Source organism: Ptychodera flava, chromosome 15, assembly GCF_041260155.1.
Source record: "Ptychodera flava strain L36383 chromosome 15, AS_Pfla_20210202, whole genome shotgun sequence".
Taxonomy (NCBI): domain Eukaryota; kingdom Metazoa; phylum Hemichordata; class Enteropneusta; family Ptychoderidae; genus Ptychodera; species Ptychodera flava.
Window position 1 is genome coordinate 7,809,120 of NC_091942.1, and position 21,074 is coordinate 7,830,193.

Genomic DNA, 21,074 nt, shown 5'->3' on the forward strand with positions numbered 1-21,074 from the left:
AGCTGATTCACTGTCGGAGGACGGTGAATTCGAGACTCTAGCACGGTGTTGTGCCCTTGAGCAAGGCACTTTACTCCTCTGTGCTCCATTGGGGTAGTGGGTTATGGGTACCTCATCCTGTAAATGGGCAAAGCACCCGTTGGATGATGGACTAGAAAAAAAAAGGTAGTATGCGCCTTGAAAATGAAAGACTTCAACTTTTGCCCAAACTTTCCTCGCTGAAACTTTCAACCATTGTCTTACCAAATCAACAATAAAAATCGGGGCTCACCATGCGAAGTTTGGAACTAGCGAAACTATACCCAACATTTTGTGATATTTTAAATACAAAATGGCTGCCACCCTGTGTTAACTCTATGGAGAAAATTATATTTTGGATTTATAAAAAACTAAGACTGTGAAAGTGTTTCTTTGTCCTAGTACTTTAAAATGAGCTGCCACAAGTGGTTGATCAGAAAAGAATTTTAGGAATTTGAGTCTGAATATCTGTCCACAAGGCGCGTTCTACCTTGAAACCTCAAAAACTGAAGCTCGTACCATCATACTACCTTGTGTATACGTGTACCCAGGGGTGCAGATGTGAATTTGTTTAAATGTTAGTGTCAAAAATATGCAAATGAGTTTTAAAGAGGTAAAATCCTGAAAGTTGTTAAGTTCTGTAACCAAATTTAACCAAGCCAAGATTTGGTTGAAACATGATATGCAGGTTCCCTAAGATGACTTTAGATAGATTTGTTCGGATTGTGGTGAAATTTTATTTGCATATTTGGGGGCAATTTTTCCCGAAAGTGGTCAAAAATCATCATGTCTGAAACTGCTTATCAAACTTTTGAAGCTTGATATGCATTATTCTAGGGTTGACCTCTTTCAGATATGTTCAAAGTCTGGTGGAATTTTCATAATTTTATTTTTGGGGCAATTTATTCCCATTTTTGGTCAAAAAATTATCTTCTCTGGAACAACTTGTTTTATTGCTTTGAAACTTGGTATGCATGTTCATAGGGGCAACTTAAGGTTAGCGTCTTTAAGTGGTAGTGAAAATTTAATTTTTGTATTTTTGGGCAATTTCCGCCATTTTTGTCAAAAATCTTCCCTGGAATCGCTTGTCAACTGCTTTTAACTTGGTATGCATACCCCAAGGGATGAACTTCGTGAAGTTTGTTAAAATTGTGGTGAGCTTTGCACAGTTTGTATTTTTGGGTCTTTTTCCCTTTTTTCGTCAAGAAGTCTCTCAAAAAGTCTCTTAAATTGCGGTCTGATTGCCTCAAAATTTGACAGGAAGGCTCTTATGGATGATGTATATCAGTTTTGCAATGTATCTTTGAGACAATTTTTGCTGCTTTTCGTCCAAAAAATTTCAAATATTCTCATCATCTTCAATTCCCTTGTCCAATTTCAAATATTTGACATCCACTGAACACATTTCACTTGTATTTGGTGTGTAGATGCATGCTCAATGTAAATGGAAATTTTGTGATAATGAAGTTTATATCATTTACCAAAAGTATGCTAGTGAGTAGCAAAGTGTAAACTTGGTGAAAACCTAAATAACTACAAGTCAGAATCTTACACGTTGGTGATAATTTGTACAGAAACACAACCGAAGACCTCAAAGCCAATAATTATCAGTTGTTTTCCTATATATTACTACTTGATGAATTATCAAATATTAATTTTAATTCCATGCAATACAATATTAAAGGAGGACATTTTTACTTTGGTATGGTAGATTCAACATGTTTCGCTATAGTATTTGATGGACGGTCCATCAAAATGTGCAACTGCACAAGACATCAAGAATATTACAAGCTGAGGCCTACATAAACTACTAATATTAAATGTCGCACGTACACACTACCGGGCCTGCCACATCTAACAAATTGTGAGCAAAAAGTCATTCAATGACGCTATTTTTTGGTATTGCACTGCTAAGGCCAAGAAAAATAAGTTTGTTTCTCATCCTAGACATATTGCAAAATTGATGCGGTGACGCGGATTTTTTTTCTCTGAATTATTTTTTCTTCATCCAACAAGAACGCGCAAAAACATGAAACAACACAGGAATGCACGGAGAGATAAAAAGATAAAACCAGATATGAACTGAAAATGCTCACGTGTTTCATTATATATTGAAGTTATGTGTAAATTTGAACCTTTGCCACATGTTTGCAACTTCATTGAAAGTATTATGATCAACATAATGAACAATAATCACCGCCGATTAATTCTAAAAGGTCATGAAGTATACAAATATGTCATTAGCTAAAATAAAAATATTAAAGTTATTTGACTGATCTTATTGTATCACCACTTTATCTAGCAAGTGTAATTACCGTTGGCCAAGTCCTTCAAGCCATATATGCCGAGCTGTGAAAGCTCATTAGATATGCAAATTATAAATTAGCTGACATGAAAATGTGAAATGGCTTTCGATATTGTTTTAACCAGGCATAATCATCAATGTACATAACATGTTTTGCCAACTTTGATCAAGTAAATCCCTGTATATATCCCTAATAAGCAAAGTTCATTAAATATGAATTGGCTTAAGTAAAAATGCTTAATGATTGTCAATAATGTTGTATCATGGTATCTGCAATATGTGTAGCAAATTTTGTCAACTTTGGTCAAGTCAATACAGACATATATCTCTAATTAGGAAAGATCATTAAATATGCAAATTAGGAATTGGCTGAAGAGAAAATGCTTAATGTTTTTCAATAATATTGTATTATAGTGTCTTTAATGTACATAATAAGTTTCAACAATTTTGATCAAGTTAATTCAGATATATATCCCTAATTGGGAAAGTTCATCAAATATGCAAATTCGGAATAGGCTGAAGTAAAAATGCTTAATGACTTTCAAAAATGTTGTATCATAGTGGCTTCAATACATGTAGCAAGTTTCATCAACTTTGGTCCAGTCATTTCAAATATATATTCCTAATTAACAAAGTTCATTAAATATGCAAATTAGGAATTGGCTGAAGTTAAAACGCTTAATGTCTTTCAATAATGTTAAATCATAGTATCTTTAATATACATACCAAGTTTGGTTAATTTTGATCGAGTCAAATCAGACATATATCCCTAGTTAGGAAAGTTCATTAAATATGCAAATTAGCATTTATCTTTCATGTCACCCCTTAATCGTTCCCACTGATGATATATCTTGGTGTGATCAACATTTGTAGCAAATCTCATTAAATTGTGTGTAGTCGTTTTTAATATATATCCGGTTTTTTTTTCTAAAATCATTAATTATGCAAATGAGCAAAAAGTATGCAAGCCACACCCACAAAAACTAATCAGTTCTTGCCATTTGCTAACTGAATATATGTACCAGATTTGATTCTGATCTGATCAGCCGTTTTTGAGATATTGGACCAACAGACAGACAGACAGACACACAGACGGACAGACAGACAGACAGACAGACAGACAGACAGACAGACGCACAGACAGACAGACAGACAGACAGACATCGCTGCGACATATGCTAACGTGTGTAAACACGTGAGCAAAAAATACACAGCAGCGTTGCTTTAGTATTTTGTGCAGCAACAGTTCTGCGGTTTGACTTTTTGTTCAGCAATGCACCGTTTTGACAGCTTAATAATATAACAGTGACATATGTGTACAGTTCTGAATGGAAAGTTAGTGTCAGTTATTTTGTTTACAGTTCTGTTTTATACATCACTGTATCATGATTATGCACTATCGTCGCCTATTTTTGCGTTTATTATTTTTTCATTTTATTTCCTTATGAGTAGAAAAAAGGTTGACGCACGGGTCTGAATTGACGCGCGCGAGGGTGAGAAACAAACTTTTTATTTTGCTTGGCCTAATCTCGGTTCAATTACATATATGCGTTGACATTCGCAAAAAGCGCCTTCGATCAATCAACCGACGTTTCACAGTCTTCTGTACAACATGAGAATTTTCAAAGACTTGTACGCTTCATCCATGGTGTCTTGCGGTAAGGCCACTTAAAGAAAATTCTTTCTTTGCCGTCCGTGGATTTTTGAAAAACCTACCAGCCAGCCAGGAAAACAAAACAAAACAAAACAAACACAGACAAAAAACACGTATTAACATATTAGCTCAATTTTTATTTGGTTTCTTTTGGAAAAATAATATTTTTATTTGTAATGGTGTTAACATCGTGTTTGTTTTCCAAATTTTCTCCAAAAACCTACTAGCACGTGGACGGCAAACACTGCAGTTGAACTAGCAAGTTAAAATAAAACGTATATAAGCATTTACTTATTGTGTCTACCACACGTTTTTGGGTGAAACATTGACAGAAAATTGCAGAACCTCTACCTTCTACGTGTAAACCTCGAGTCGAAGAGTAAGGCTCATCTTTTGTACCCAACCTTCCGTCATACATTTTGAGGTCTTTGAAAATATGCTTACATATATAGATTAATTGATATAAATATAGAGGTACGTATGCCACATGAATGCATAAATTTAGGATAAGTGGGCACAGGAAAAGGACAACATCATAAACAAAAGAAAACTGACAAAATACAGAAGACTGAAATTCAATCTATCATTCAAAATTATACTAATAAGAGGACACCAACGATTCTTATACTTTTCAATGGTAGGGTCTCTGTAAGCAGTATTTCTCTCTCTATTTTGGTTTTATTTAATATTTTGGTTTTGTTAAATGAAACGGAAGATTTTCCCTCTACCGTCAAAATTTATTCAGGAACGGTTTCTCAAGGTTATACAGCAATTTAGAATACAACTGAATCTAGAGTTTCCAAGGGCCGGCATGCATTATTATAAATCTCAGAGGGACAGGGATTACATGTAAATGCTATGTCATTCGCCCTCGATCGCATTTGCCGCATGCCCGTGTGCCGCTGTAGCAAGCTGATTAGATGTCGTAACAAGACGTAAGACCAGACATCTAATTTGATCATCACTTTATCAAATATGAGTTGCCTTTGCCCCAGGGTTCATTGTCCATGGTCCATTGAACTCAAGAGAGATGCTATCTTTGTACCGGCTTCTTGACTATTATTGAAATAAACCTGATGTTCTCATATCTCCAGTTGAATAGAATAGAATGTTGCGTAAGGTATACGCAACGTAACTTACGCGCAATTGCTAAGTGCGTCTGGTTGCATGGACGGGGCGGGCAGGTCTAGCCACGCTTAACTATATGTGAACTGCCGTACCCAGCTGATCGAAGTTACAAAGCAGTGAGAGTATTAAACCACGTGACTACAAAAAGGTCACACAGTGCGGCGTGGCGTGGAAGCGTGCATCGACCTCTCAGCCCAATCGAATGGTCGCTTGGGCTCAATTATCGGGTCTGCATCCGACGTCATACCAGCTAGTCTAGGAACCCAAAAATTTAATGTAGCTTCTGTGAATGCACAAGGCAATCGTCGACGTGTATTTGGTGTCATCACAATACCACAGAAGAGAAACCGGTATGTATTCTTTCCTCAGGCCCCCAGACAGAGAGACAAGATTCACTTTTTACATTATACATAACGTCGCTCGGTCGTACGTACTATGGTGGTCAATTTGCTATTTTCTGTGCCTAAATCAGTTTGGCAGTTTCCAACCTGATTCTGCCACACTTTAAAGTAGCAGTTATCCTCTGAGTCTGAATACGAATGCATGGTTAATATCCCAAATTCACTTGACCTTGAGCTACTTTACAATGTGAACCCCTTCTTTTACACAGCAACATCATTACATTGTATTAAGGCAGACAGCAAAATGCCTGGAACACATGTAGCTGGTCTGTACAGGATGTACATTTCGTAAGGGAGCATTCGTTTTTCACGGGGAAGAGAGGTGTTTTCCGGTGGAATGTAAGCTACAAATAAAATGCAAAAATCGACCCCCTTCCAAATCATTTTTCTACAATATGACCTCTCCCCAAATTCATCAATTGTAAAATGTAAACCCCTCCGCCAACTATACGTTGTAGATTGATTAACCCTTTAGCACCCTAAGGCCCTGGGGTGGCGTTGACATTTGGAAGTGGTATGACGTCTGAATTCTGATGAAATAATCGTACTCTCCCCCATAACCATACAGTTTTAGAATAACCATAAAACAGTTGTCTGAAAAATAAGCAATTTGTGGTCATGTGACCTCATTAAATATTCAAAATGGCCATCGCATTATTAAATATTCAGAACACAGCACTGTCGATATTGATGATGTCCGCTATCTTTTGTCATTGTCAGAGGTATCCATGTCGTCCCCATGCCTTCCTTTTCCCATCTAATAACAATTACTCCGAAGAATATATATAAAACCTAGTTAACTTTCGTATTTTGTTTCTCGATTACAAATCAGATACAATAAAGCTCATTCTGTCTTCAATTGCATTTTTTTACTATAAGGCAAGTTACTCTGAAGAAAATAAAAGAAAAATGTCTACAGTAAGCTTATATTGTTTCAAAGTATTGTGTGTGAAGCCCATTTTTACATTTTGTAATACGTCCCCCAAAAAGTTTATTCTTGGAGACAAAAAATAGGAGCATCTACATGGTCCCAATATCTTATCTGATATTGATACACAGTCACTGGCACACCATTGTCTTCCGACTGGTGAATGAATAGTTGACAGAAAATAGACTGGCTTACCATTCATCAGTCAAAGTGACTCACTGATTAGTACGAAAGATGCAGTTCACTTCAGTGAACTTGACATTCAAAGTGGCTTGTCAGAATAACTGTGTCATTGGAGTTTGTATTTATATTTGTCAATCCTGGTTGTTCAAATATATGTAATTTTAAGGTCCACAAATCTTTGCAAACACGCCATACAGCACCATATTTTCGAAAATTGGAGCCATGTTCCCCAGTTTTCAGTGTCATAAAAGTTATATCGTTAACATTGCCATAATACTTATTACCCTTGGTCGACTTGAAAATTTTATTTTTGTGAACAAAAGTGCTCTTTTCTGCTTGTTATCGCCTAATCAGACAAAATAAAGCCATGTTCGCGTTATATTTTTCGGTTAATTCTGTTGTTTTTTGCCATAATTCCACACAAACCTTTGTAAATTTGACGCCCCCAAAAACCCATTCATTGTGAAGTTTGACCCCCCTCCAAAAAAACCCCCTGATTTGTAAAAGTCGACACCCCTCCCGTCAAAAATGAATGCTCCCTAACCCCACCGGCGGATTCTTCTCTAAAGTACCCGACAGGAGTGAGCTACGGTCGATGCAACTAGATGAAATTTAGCCGAGACTCGGTCACTCTAAAATATCGGCCACAGAGCGACCGTGACCGAGATTTAGCAGAGCAGTTTTGACTGTGATATATTCGCTGAGGTCACGGTGACTTGGTACCGTACGTTGATAGTTCGAATATCAAGAATAGTTTATTATAATACATACTGCAGTCTATTTAGGGCTGCTATCGCACTGAATTCAGCTTGCGTGCATTGTTAAAACGCAGTACTATCCTTTGTGTGGTTTCTACCATAACCTCTACACCTTAGGGGTGTGTTCTGTTGATCTTTCAAAAAGTACTCTGAACTCAAGTAGACTGTACCGTATACCCGCCCATATTACAATGTAAATCCAATTTGTAGTTTCCATGAAATTACATCAAAAGCGTATGTATTGGAAAACTATCATCGTTTACTGACTCGAGCAAGTCTACATACCCGTCTCAAGGTCACTGTGACACTACATGTAGTACGTATACGCCGGCAGGCGTGAGCGTATAATAGTATAAGGCCATTTTAAGAAAATTCTTTGTTTGCCGACCTTAGATTTTTGAAAACCTTCCAGTCAGCCGGGGAAAAAACAAACACAGACAAAAACAAGTGTATTGACACTTTATTTATTTATTTATTTATTTATTCGTAATAGTGTTAACAGTGTGTTTGTTAATAACACGATTGGAACTAATTTAGGATAATTGGATAGTGAAGTCATGTCGATTTAATCTGCAAATGTAAGCTGGTCTGCTTTTCTTTTTAAGTTACACACTTGTTTTCAATGGGTAATTTGTAATATCGCAACATTCAGCTATGGGGCACCTAACACTTTTGAGAAATTTGAAAAATATGAAGATCCAATGATCTCAAATTTTATAGTTCCAATGGTGTTGACTGTTCGTAATTTTCTCTGATAACCTATCAGCACGCAGACGGCAAACGAATTATTTTAATTAAAGTGCCTAAGCTGTAAAGCAATTTTACACAGAAAGTGGTGACGTATCCCGCATTGGTCCAGGTGCGTGTGATTTGCATGATTGCGACCTTCAAACGCTGTGCCTGTTGGTATTTCTTGATATTTTTATAATGCTTCCTTTATGCACAGATCACCACATGCCTTGAAGGTTGTTCAGAATATAATCGCGTCCATTCCCTTCGTTGAAATTTACAAAAGGGAACGAAATCTGTGCTAAATGCAACCTGAGCAGAGGGACTGTAAATTTCATAATCGCCACCTTTCTATTTACATGCAGATGTGACCAAATGTACAATACAAAGCCGACATTTAACGTTACTTTCACACTGCGCATTTGGTTCTACTCGGAGGTGTCTGGTAAGGACTTCATTGTTTTCTAATGTGCCCCAGAAACGTAGGGATGGCCCCCATTAGTTTGAACATCACTCGCCATCACTCGCAAGTTGACAGTCCGGTCAGCAGAGCTGATATCGATGCATCTGGTTGCATCGACGGTTTTTCTTGCATCGGTAGGCCTAATGGCGGTGCGCTCGTCTCGACATCTCATTCTTTCAGATAGGGGAGCACCTTTTGATTTCGGGGTGGTGTTGGACGGATGATTGAATGGGAAATTTGTCGGCCTCCCCTGAGAGGAAAGCAATAGCTATCAAATTTGCAAAGTTTGAAATAATTCGCTCCCTCTTTTAATCGGAGATGAAGTAGGAAAAGATTTGAAGTGAGAGCTTAATTACCTGAAATGTGTAAAGAATAGATCGTGATATGTTGAGCTGCCGCCTATTGTGCTACAAGTAATACTATATCTTCGTTTCATGATCAGTTGACTTCATTATATGAGTACTCCATCCGTATTTCCCTAACTTTCAATAGCGTGAGACAATACAGTATTAACATTCTGGATAACAACTTCCGCACTGTTCGACATTTGGAGAACCGGTACACAACATTGTGGATACAATTTGCTTTGAAGTTAAAGGTATACAGTCACCTGTAATCTAAATATGCCCATATATGGTAAAAGGGGCGTTCCTTGGTATTCAAAATGCCCATGCGAGGGCGCTGTTTTTAAAAAGCGGCCACCCACTTAAAATCTGTGATTGGTTTAATTTTCTCTTTCCATGGTAACTGTGGCAAAATTGGAACAGTGACAGTATACCTTTAATGCACCTTTGAGGTCTCCATAATAAATATTTTCTACAATGGAAATTGAACATCCCATTTTCCACCTGTGTGGGTTCGCCAAGTTTACCAGCTTTGCCAGGCTTTCTATTAAGATTCATGCACGCTATCAATGTATCACTCTTTTCCCCATATTGATATCAATTTCCGTCATTCACCAACTACTACCTTAGTACACATGAAGAATAGCTCTACGAATTCTGAACCTATTAAGGCTTGCATGCTTGTCACGAAAAATGAAAACATTGATACTTCGATGCAGTTCATTCCGAAATAAAATGTCTTGCCAAGGAATTGTTCTTTCCACCTTTAGTTTTTTCTCCACGTGACTTTTTAGACTCGAACATTTATTTATTTATTTATTTATTTATTTTTATTTATTTATTTATTATTTATTTATTTATTTATTTATTTATTACGTGTACAATGAAGTGCAAAACAATCGACACAGTTATTTTGCAGTTCACATTACATTGCCTAGAACCTCTTTTATAGTTTTGGTATAGCATCAAACCGTAAGTTTAAAGGGCAACTTTTGTCGGAACTGCGCCTATGCGAGTTTCGTGCACTATGTCCAGATGCACCCCATCGCCATTTCTACGACATTTAAATTATACGATGTAGATTATGACAGACATGTTTTAACTTTCATCAATCACCATCGTACCTTGGATACAGTGTTTACATTGGTCGCATGCGTCCTATACGACTTTTGAGCGCAGTTCCGATGACTGTATCCCTTTAAAGGACCATACCAAGACTATAGAGACAACTCTGACAAATAAAACAAATTGCGCCTGTTTTGCATTTGGTTTTTTTCCATCGTTAGTAAGGATATTTCACTCTCTCAGTCGGGAGCAACTTCTTCAAAGGGAAATTTGAGGGCAGGCGAATATATATATATATATATATATATATATATATATATATATATATATATATATATATATATATATATATATATATACTGCTCTGTGCATAATGTATGTGTCTTTGTCTGTTTTCTGTGTCTGTGTAATATTATAATTTATGGGAGAATAAATAATTCGCACGTCGTTCGGTTTATATGAATCAATTAATCAGTAAACCATACGATCATTTTACAACGCCTATTTTAAGTGCTGTATCCAATTTTCGCCATGCAGTGTGCGAACAGTTTGTTCAGCGGTCCAACTGGCACGTTCAGTCCTTGAATGATGTTGTAATGTAATTAAGGGGAACAAATCAAACGCGAAACAGCTTATTTCCTTTTTTCGATCCGCCTGGACGCATTATAGGCGGAATCGTAAAGAACGACCTTGGACGATTGTGTTGTCTTCGCTGAAACAAACATAGCCTACTTGCCTCAAAATCAAAGGTTGAGAAAATGAGTGACACTATTCCTAATAATCCAGTAATATTGATTGTGCGGTGCTGAGGAGCCAGGCTTTGTCAAATAGTCATAACCATCAAGGACAACTGGTTAATCCGTTGAACTGGTGTACACGATGCTCTCTCGATGTGTAGAGTATAGCTGAATGGTTGTTTCAAAAAATAAAAAGAGATTATATGTAATTTACAAATTTTCAAATGACGACGTGCATACCAGGTAATATTTCACTCAGCGCACATATTTGTGTATAAAGTTTAACCGAACAACATTTCCGACATACTGCATGCAATATTGCCGTTCGAAAAAATTTCACGCACAGAAGTTCACGCAGACGCACTGATACAGTTTGAAAGAACCAGCACTTCAATCCTTCATGGTTTAACCTTTGTTTGCTTGCGCGCTTTTTCTAGGTCGCAATGATACGATTTAGAGCGAATAAACGACATGCCACAAAGATTTGAGGGTACACTATGTATTGTTGAAAGAACACAAAATCGGACTAGTACGCTCATGGTACATTATAGTATACTCAGTGATGTAAACGTGCCATCGGAAGGAATGGCCTTAAAGAACGACGGCAATAACAGACACACAGATCACAGAGTATTTATTTTGACTGTCGGGCGCATCTTTATGTGATAGTTTTATGGCACGGTGAGTGTTGTAAAACTTGGTTCAAAAGATATGTACGCATTAATATTGGCGGCCGCTGTGTTTTTTACAACTGTTTGAATTCACGTAGACGTTAATAAAGGCCAGGGCTGACCTTGAGGCGATTTCCGTACATGTATTTAAGCGGACGGTCGCTGACAAGCCTCTGTCACATAGTGTGAAGGCGTCGCATCTGTCAGCACACCCGATGTCTGTGCACACTTGACATGGAAGGTAGCTTCCGTGGCAGGGAAGGTGCATCGACGCGATGCCGTTGGGTTCGCTCCAACAGCCGTGCGGTAGATGAGGTACCTCGTCATCTCAGGTCAGAATCCAACATCAGCTAAAGTTGAAACTTGTAATTTTCTATCGTTCCGAGAAGGGGTAAGTCAACAGCTAGTAAGAATTTAAGAAAAAAAGATGAGTCTAATGTTTTTAGGCATACTTCGAAATGCTGCAAGACTCACATAACGAATGTCTGTTCGCCGTTCGAGTAGATTAAAACCCTTTCTTTTGTTTTGCAACTGCAGACATGTCCGTGGCAAAGGCGAGGAGCGCCATCCGCTCGCGGGAGGCCCAAGACACGCCAGCGGTGAACGGCCAGAGTGAAGTGGCGGGAAAACGCAGCGGGAAAGCCGGGGAGTGGGGAAGAGCTTGGTAAGTCGTATGCTACAGGCAATCTCGCCCCTCCGATTACGTTTGTGGTCCCTTGTGTTCATGGCCGACAAAATGCACTGAAATCAAAACAAAACCCAAACAACCCTCCTTGGCAAGTTTTGCGCCTACATCCTTAATCGGATTTTGCAAAATATGATGCAGTACTTCTGTGACGAAAAAGATATTTTCTTCTGTGTCGTGCCAGGTCCATTATTTTCACTTTGTAAGAGATGTATCGCATCATTTTGATCAAGTATAAATAAATTGCTTAAATTAATTATAAAGGGTTTTCTAACAACCGATGGATATTTTTAAAATTACAAATGACCTCAAAGAGGGATAAAACTGCAGCAAGTGTGAAGGAATACAGTAAAAAATTGGCCGACTAGCGGAAATACAGTACTCGTTAAAATAAAGAGCAAAGTTAAAACAAATACAGTAAAATACTAACCGACCAGCGGGAGATAAAACACTTGCAAAGCAGTAAATCAACACCAGTAAATCAAAAACACACAATATCTCTAAAGCTGAATACAAGGCTCTGCGCGATTTATCTCGCAACGATAACATAGTTATTAAGCCTGCCGATAAGGGAGGGGCTGTGGTAGTATGGCGTAAAGATTTATACATTACTGAGGCACAAAGGCAACTTTCTGACACATCTTTCTATAAACATCTTGACACCGACATCACCAATAAACACAATAATATCGTCAAACGTACTATCAGTGATCTAGTTCTTGATAAACTTCTGCCCGACGATGCAAAATCATTGATCATTGATCATCCACGCACGTCTCGTTTTTACTTACTACCCAAAATCCATAAAACCGGTAATCCTGGCCGCCCCATTGTCTCTGCTTGTTCCTGCCCTACCGAACTCATTTCAACATTCCTTGACAATATTTTTGCCGGCATCGTTAATACACTCCCCACTTTTGTCAAAGACACATCTCATGCCATCAAGATCTTCAACAGCTTTAAGTTTACGGGTACCCATAGATATATATTCACACTTGATGTTAAGGCCCTCTATACTTCCATCCCTCATAAGGATGGTCTCCAGGCCCTTGCATATTTTCTTGACCGACGCGACGTTATGGATCCACCCACAAACGTTTTAATTCGCTTAGCTGAATTAGTATTAACTTTAAATTGCTTCACCTTTAATAGTGAATTCACACACAAGTTCGCGGTGTTGCCATGGGTACACGCATGGGACCTTCTTACGCTTGTTTATTCGTTGGTTACATCGAAAAACAGATAATACAAACATATACCGGTCACATTCCCGAGCTCTTTAAACGGTATATTGATGACTGCTTTGGTGCAGCATCTTGTTCACGCACAGAATTGGATAATTTTATTGATTTCGTTTCACATTTTCACCCCGCACTGGAATTTACTTCCACTATTTCAGACATATCAGTTGCATTTCTTGACATATCAGTTTATATCAATGAGGACTCGCTGTCTACCTCCATACATTATAAATCCACAGACTCTCATGCATATGTTCTATACAGCTCAGCTCACCCCCGTCGGTGCAAGGAATCCATTCCATTTTCACAGTTTCTACGCGCTCGGCGCATTTGCTCTGACCAAAAGGATTTTGAGCAGCAGCTTGACACTATTAGCACTTGGTTCTCGGCTCGGGTTATCCCCGCTCTGTAGTGGACAAAGCCAAAGAGCGCGTTGAACCATTAACGCAGGAGGATGCGTTAAAGTCACTACCCGTTCTCAATGCGATCGCATTCCTCTTGTATTAACATACCATCCTTTTAATCATAGAATCAGTAAAATCATCTTTGAGGAGTTTTCCATCTTAACCAACTCCCCCAACACACAGAATATTTTTTCCGTACCTCCCATCATGGCATTTCGACGTGACACGAACATCAAAGACCGGCTGGTGCGTTCCAGTTTACCTAATCACGATTGCGCTACTGGAACATCATCATGTGGCCGTCGAGTATGTAACACCTGCCCACATACTTTTACAACCAACTTCATTCAGGGCCCGCGTGGTAGAGTCAATGTTTCCGGCGTGTTCACATGCACGTCGGCTAATATCATCTATTGTATCAAATGCAGACGCTGCAGCATGCTATATATTGGCGAAACAAAGCGTCGCCTAGGCGATCGCTTTGCTGAACATCTTCGCACTGTGACCGACAACAAGCTCGCATATCCGGTGGCCAAGCATTTTTGTACACCACCCCACCGTGGTCGGTCCGACATGGCAGTGTCTGCTATAATCTCCACCACAGACTCTACCCGCCATAAACTCGAACAGGCCACTATTTTTAAACTAGGTACTCTGGCACCAGCCGGTATGAATGCATATTTTAACGCGTTTGATCGTTCCCTTGTTTGATTGGCTGTTTTTCTTTCTTGTGTTTTCACGTTTCTCTAGCGAGTTTTAGTACTGACGAAGGGTTGCACCCGAAACGTCTGCGCTTTTTAGTCTCTGCTTTGCAAGTGTTTTATCTCCCGCTGGTCGGTTAGTATTTTACTGTATTTGTTTTAACTTTGCTCTTTATTTTAACGAGTACTGTATTTCCCGCTAGTCGGCCAATTTTTTACCGGATATTTTTAAAGCCTATCTGTAGTCTAGATTAAGTTATCAAGATACAAAATGATCGTTTAACTCCTGATCAGAATGTGATGGCTAATGCCATTTTGAAGATCGGACCTGTGTGCCGTGCCGAACGAGTTAGCCGCCGAAGGTCTTTCTCGTTATGCGTATTTATTTTGCCCTCAATATACAGATTAATAAAATCCGGTGAACAAGTGTGTCAATAACATAGCTACTCCTGGTGTTGAGATGCCCCTTGGAAAATGCCGGTAACCTAGCAAGATGACCGCATGCATATTACCGTGAGGTCATGATCGCTACTTCGCAAGGTCAGCAGTGTTATTCCCATCAATGAGCAGAAGTCTATTCGATGCCTAGAATTCAAAACTCCTGCATGAGTGTATCTCAAATATTGTTCCCACTCGTTTGAAATATTCTTGTCTCTCCTTCAATAAGATTTATATTACACTTGCTGTAATACAGCGATTCTCTAATTTGACAAAGTAAACCAATAAACTCAGCAGTGATGAGCATGAACAAAAACCCACCTTCAACTATACTGTAGTATAAAATTTTGCCCGGCTATACATGAACCATCAAAGTTATATTTTAACAGTTTTTATTGTATGTAGTGGTATCACCTACGATGCACGCGAAAAATTTAGTATAGTACTGAAGAATTTATTTAAGCAATAAAGTACACACAGCGATGGTATACCACGAGATTTTGACCAGTTCACTACATATATGCACGAGCGATAGCGAGTGCATATATGAAGTGAACTGGTCAAAATCGAGTGGTATACCGTCGCTTGGTGTGATTTATTGCTATTATATCATAACAGTATATTGAAATTCTGGCTTGCAACGTCATAAACGGATTTTTGCTCAAGCTGAGAGCACGCGCGTATGCCAGCCGTGGTATATCGCCAATATACCACGGTTCGTTTCGCGTCTCGACCAATCAGATCGCTGTATTTGCACCATCAATATACTGGTATGATATAATTTTCGATAATTTGATGACTAACGGCAATATGTAATGCCAAGTCACTGTGTGATTTGAAGTAACCATCGACGCGGCCATCGTTGGTCCACACTCTTGGTATTATTTGTTAAGATAGTATGAGTCACATCCAAGCTACTATTCCCTTTACCAAATGACATTTATGTGTTGATCTTCCTTGTAGGGAAGTTGACCTGTTCACCTCCTTGGGCGTCATAGGCTTGATGATACTTTTCCCTGTGATGGTATTCTACTTCTTCGTGTCGTGTGAGAAGTATCAGTGCGCCCTCAGCGGGCCAATTCTGGACATCTACAGCGGCAAGGGCGTGTACGATATGTGGCAAATGCTTCCAAAGGCCACATGGAGTGCTTGGAAAGTTGGCCTCATCTGGCTCACGTACCAGGTATGTCGGTATCGTACGGGGATAATATTCTCTCACGGTCTCTTTTCACGCTGCATGCAACCATGACGTAAATCATATCGTGAAAGTATTTGTTCATGAGGTATCTGTGAACTGGCTCTCAGTTTACAATCTACCTGCATCAATTTATCTCTTAGTATTTATTAAATCAGCATAAAATTTATAGATATATCAATTACATCAAAACAGAGTTCCAATGGGGCGCCTCGTCGAAGCCAATGTAATATATTTAGTATTCTTTCTCGATGAAGAAGGTGATATCTTTCAGACTGGTTCTCAAATCGCCCTTGAAATATTCCAGTGCATGTTTGCAACCACAATATCATGGCGTCGCAGTACTCGCTTGTCGCCCTATGTCCGATTGTTATTATTTTCTCTTAGTCCACACAAAAGACTTATCATTTGCTCTTCGTTACCTCCAGGTTGTACAGTATTTCGTCCCAGACATTTTACACTACATTTTACCAAGCTACAAAGGTGGTGTTCAACTCGGTGCGGTAACGCCAGCGGGAAACCAAATGTTGTACCTGGTCAACGGTCTTCAGGTCTGGGTCGTCACACACATCCTCTTCTTTGCCAATGCCTTCTATTTCAAGCTGTTCTCGCCGGCCATCGTCTTCGACAACTGGGGCGGTCTGCTTTGGGTTGCTAACACCGTCGGCTACTCCCTTGCCGCGTTCGCTTACGTAAAGGCGCACTTCTTTCCGACCAGCAGAGAAGACTGCAAATTCAGCGGCAATGTTTTTTATGACTATATGATGGGCGTGGAGCTGAATCCAAGGATAGGCAAGTGGTTTGACTTTAAGCTGTTCTTCAACGGCCGGCCAGGCATTGTTGCCTGGACCATCATCAACTTGTCCTTCGCCTTTAAGCAGTACGAACTGTATGGCTACGTGACCAACTCCATGATCTTGGTGAACTTCCTCCAGGCAATCTACGTGGTTGACTACTTTTGGAACGAAACTTGGTACCTAAACACCATCGACATCTGCCATGAACACTTCGGCTGGTATCTAGGATGGGGAGATAGCGTTGGTCTACCTTACCTTTATACTTTGCAGGTAATTAAATTTTCAACTCGTCAGAGTCTCACAACTCATTGATTAATTTATCTTGTAAATGAGTACGATCAATAATCTGTGAACGGTGTGAGAACGCGTCAACCTTTCCCGTTTTCTCCAACAGCTGGAGTGACATTTGCTTTAAAAATCAACACTTGTAAAATATATTGACGAACAAATGAAGATTTATGACATAATGGAGGATCACATTATTCAATCGGATCATTTCTAGGGTTTGATATGAGCACCTTCTGCAGCTAGGTATCATTACCTTCTGCATGTCCTGTAATTATCTGTGATCTACTCTGGCAATATCATATATAAAATTGAAGTGAGAATATTATGCTTAATTCATTTTATGTAAACTTTCAGGGACTTTACCTGGTGTACAACCCAGTTTCCCTCTCATATCTTCACTGTGCCATCGTCCTGACCCTTGGCCTGTCTGGATACTACATCTTCCGTGACGTCAACCACCAGAAAGACTACTTCCGCCGCAACGACGGTAACTGCATCATCTGGGGCAAGAAACCAGAGTACATCCAGTGCAGTTATACTTCATCAGATGGCAAACAACGACAAAGTAAACTCCTGGTATCAGGCTGGTGGGGTGTCACCCGTCACATGAACTACACCGGAGATCTGATGGGCTCCCTGGCGTACTGCCTAGCAACCGGGTTCGAACATTTACTGCCGTATTTCTACATCATCCACATGGTAACTTTACTTGTACACCGGTGTCTCCGTGACGAACATCGCTGTAAATGCAAGTACGGAAAGGACTGGGATGTGTACACTGCCCGTGTTCCGTATAGGCTCATACCCGGTGTCTTTTAAATGCAGTTGGCAAAAAGTTAACACGCATCCCATGTCTTCATCCTAGTTACGTACAACGTACATGCTCTGAAAGGCGGTGTGTCCGAATCTCTTTGAAAATGTAGCATAATCTCTCTTCAAGATGCTAGTTTTGATAGTACATGTACATTTTTCCCCGAGACGCCATTTTACAGGTTACATGTTCCCTATTTAAGGCCACTGATGACGTGAAGTCTTTGTCATTGTTCCGCATCTTGCACAACCTTCAGTTCTTCGCTCTCGATAATATTGACCAGACCTAATTCACAATAATCTCAAGCTTCACTTATTGCGATTTTATCAATGGATATTTGGGCATTGACCATTTGAATTTTATGTCGATTGACGCTGAAAACGCGAAGTTTTTCAAACTGTGTCACTAGAAGTTTTCATGTACATTTGTTGTCATTTAGCTTTCTCAACAGACGATTTCTACCTATTACGAGATCTCGCGAGAGTAAGTCAAGCTTGTGCGCTCTGTGTAAGACTTTAGCCTCTGCATCACGTGAACACTATCATACATCATATATCCTTCAATAATTATCTATGAATTTCATTTGGAAATCGTCTTGTGGTATACAAATATATATTGTACGTTTACTCTATGGTCAGCGATGGGAATGGATTAGATCGAGGAGAGAGGTCATGAAGAGCGCCCTCAAGCCGCGGATCTGCCGTCCATAGGAGATGAATAAATTCTGAAAACATTTCATATAATGTCAGTATGAAGCGTATCACAGCCCCCAAAATTAGTGTTGTTCAAACATAATTTTTTAATAGTTATATATTATGCGTAAACATATCACATTTTCTTAAAGAAGCTAATGTTTTGCGTTTTGCAGCCAAATAATGAAACCATACGTCATAGAGATACTTTGGAAATACTTTCTTACCGATCATTTTGGTGAATAATCCCTAACAACGACCCATCATACTTCATTGTCATTGCTGTCTGTAATGTTTTGTCCCTTTTTGAATTGAAGTGGTTCATGTGTGACAACAAATTTTACAGAATACTTTAGGCTTAAAGATTGTCCGTCAACTTGTTATGTGTTCTCAGAGTTAGGATTCACTAATATGTTGATTTGGCCTAAAATGCTGTAGTTATTTTTTCAGTGAAGAAAGGTTTTTGGCAAAAGTTTTACTCTATTTTTTTCAAATTGACAATGTCTGATGGCGTTGCAATAATTTTGATTTAAAATTCTGTGTTAAGATCTCTACTTACACGAGGGTAACCTGTGCCATGATTTTGTTTAAAGTGAAACTGTTTTGTTTCTCTCTGTCAGAATCGTAATTTGACCTACTAAAAAAAGTGTTTTAGTGATGTGCCAATGCAAAGTATACAACGTACTTTAAAACTCCCCATGTGGGTCAACTTCTTTGAAATTATACAAAAGACTGTCCAGTATTTGACTTAAAGGTTTTTCTTTCTTGATTTTGCATTCTTGCAGGAAAATATCTTGAACATTAACGGGAGATTGTTCTCCGTCAAGCCAAGACTGCTAGAGGCTGAAGTGTATTTTCAATTGTATTCCGAATAGCGCGTTTGGCGCCTATCAGAATGTTTCAATTGATTTAAATATTGTACTCAGATGAACAGTAATACATATTGCTTTTGTCACCGTGAGTCATGTGTGTTTATTTGTATGTTTCGTCACGTGTCATGTGTGCATGCATGTGTGCAACCATTGGCTAGTCGGTAGGCGAATGGACTAAGTGTAGGACAATTAATTTAGACGTTCAAAGTACAACCACATTTTCTCTTAATAAGCCGTTCTGAGTACATAATATGATTATTATAACGATCGTTATTTATTCCCATCGTTGTGATGGCCTCTTTTGTTTTCTTTCGACAAGATATAATGAATGCCGTCCACAAAATTCTAACAATTTTAACCAATTTACCGTGCGAAAATTTGCGCTATGTATTATTTGCAGGTCAAGTGCCGCTATCAAATGAACACATTCTACAGCACTTGAAAACCATTGGTAAAATGTACTACTAAAATGCTTCAACTCAAGTTAATATCAGCACACCTAATAAATTCCATCCATAGTTTCGCTCAGCATCTTTGAAGTTTGAAGTTTGAATTTATTCAAATTTATGTTATTTACCCGATTTCCTTGCTTCTCTTTTCTCCCGTTTTGCGCATTTCAAAAAAAGTTTCAGTGCATTTTGGCGGGTCAGATTGTGTGGAATTTTCGTATTTCATGCATCAAATGCTATACAACAAAGCGAAAATGTTGTTTGGCAATAAACTTCTTACATTTTGAATAAGAGTCATTTCATTTTTGCTTATAATGACTTTATGACTGTTTTGAATGCCAGCCTTTCAACCCCTATCGACCCTTAGTTTTTGAGAATACACAGCGTGAGGGCGTTTTTCATACCATCTACTGTTGCAGGTGAAAGTGTGTTGGTTGATTGCGACGCTATTCAAGGAATGGCTTAGCCGAAGGCTGGCGTTAAAAGAAACATTCTCACACAGTGTAGTCCACACGAATTGTACACATGCATAATCAGATGAATGACCTTGGCATTGAGAAATATTATGACATTTTTATTCGACTGTGCGACATTCAATCGGATCAATAGCCGCTATTTCAGTAAAACGTTTAACACAATGAGTAATATTACTAAAAGTGATTACATAGTAAATACACAAATGCTGTCTTTCTTTGATGGTTCCTAATTGCCTGCCAGACGTTCACGCTGTCGTAAAACAGTCCGACTCCACTTTCTTACGCGTTCCCAGTAACAAAATTATGCGGTTGTAGTTCTTCCGCAACGAAGGTAAATATATAGTCATTTCACACTAGCAAGTGCATTTTCCGCGCTTACTGGTGATTTAAAAGTACTCGTCTTACAACATGTGTACAAAAGAAAAGGCAAATTCAATAATACTGGTGATCTTGAACTTTCTTTCCGAGTTATGCAGTGTTCCCACTCGGTTATTATGAAACGTGTTTCTCATATAAGGAGTATCTCGTGACACGTGAACAACAATCAATCCACACCATATGCAAGCAATGATGAGGAACATCCTAATCGTAATAAGAGAAATGTTGTTGTTTCTCCGTAAACTCGAAAGTATAGAGTATAT

At 38.9% G+C, this 21,074-nt stretch overlaps 1 protein-coding gene across 4 annotated transcripts; it reads left to right on the forward strand.

Annotated features, from left to right (window-relative positions):
• Positions 1-5,245: 5,245 nt before the first annotated feature.
• LOC139151071 (7-dehydrocholesterol reductase-like) lies at positions 5,246-19,597 on the forward strand. 4 transcript variants are annotated; one of them, XM_070723605.1, is made up of 6 exons: positions 5,259-5,455; positions 8,470-8,549; positions 11,922-12,048; positions 15,817-16,036; positions 16,477-17,115; positions 17,488-19,597. In XM_070723605.1, exons 2-6 carry the CDS (start codon positions 8,480-8,482, stop codon positions 17,950-17,952), a joined length of 1,521 nt encoding a protein of 506 aa, XP_070579706.1. In that variant the 5' UTR covers positions 5,259-5,455; positions 8,470-8,479; the 3' UTR covers positions 17,953-19,597. The 4 variants fall into 4 exon arrangements, with proteins under 4 accessions (XP_070579703.1, XP_070579706.1, XP_070579704.1 ...); XM_070723602.1 differs by lacking the exon at positions 8,470-8,549 and having other exon boundaries at positions 5,246-5,455; XM_070723603.1 differs by lacking the exons at positions 5,259-5,455; positions 8,470-8,549 and adding an exon at positions 11,515-11,716.
• Positions 19,598-21,074: the final 1,477 nt, after the last annotated feature.

What these genes read in the sequence shown, in the direction of transcription:
- LOC139151071 (XM_070723605.1), top strand. Translation starts at nt 8,480, where the DNA reads ATGTACAATACAAAGCCGACATTTAACGTTACTTTCACACTGCGCATT. An exon ending in GTTCTACTCGGAGGTGTCTG is followed by an intron (nt 8,550 to 11,921) that starts GTAAGGACTTCA and finishes TTGCAACTGCAG; the next exon opens with ACATGTCCGTGGCAAAGGCG. An exon ending in GGGGAGTGGGGAAGAGCTTG is followed by an intron (nt 12,049 to 15,816) that starts GTAAGTCGTATG and finishes TCTTCCTTGTAG; the next exon opens with GGAAGTTGACCTGTTCACCT.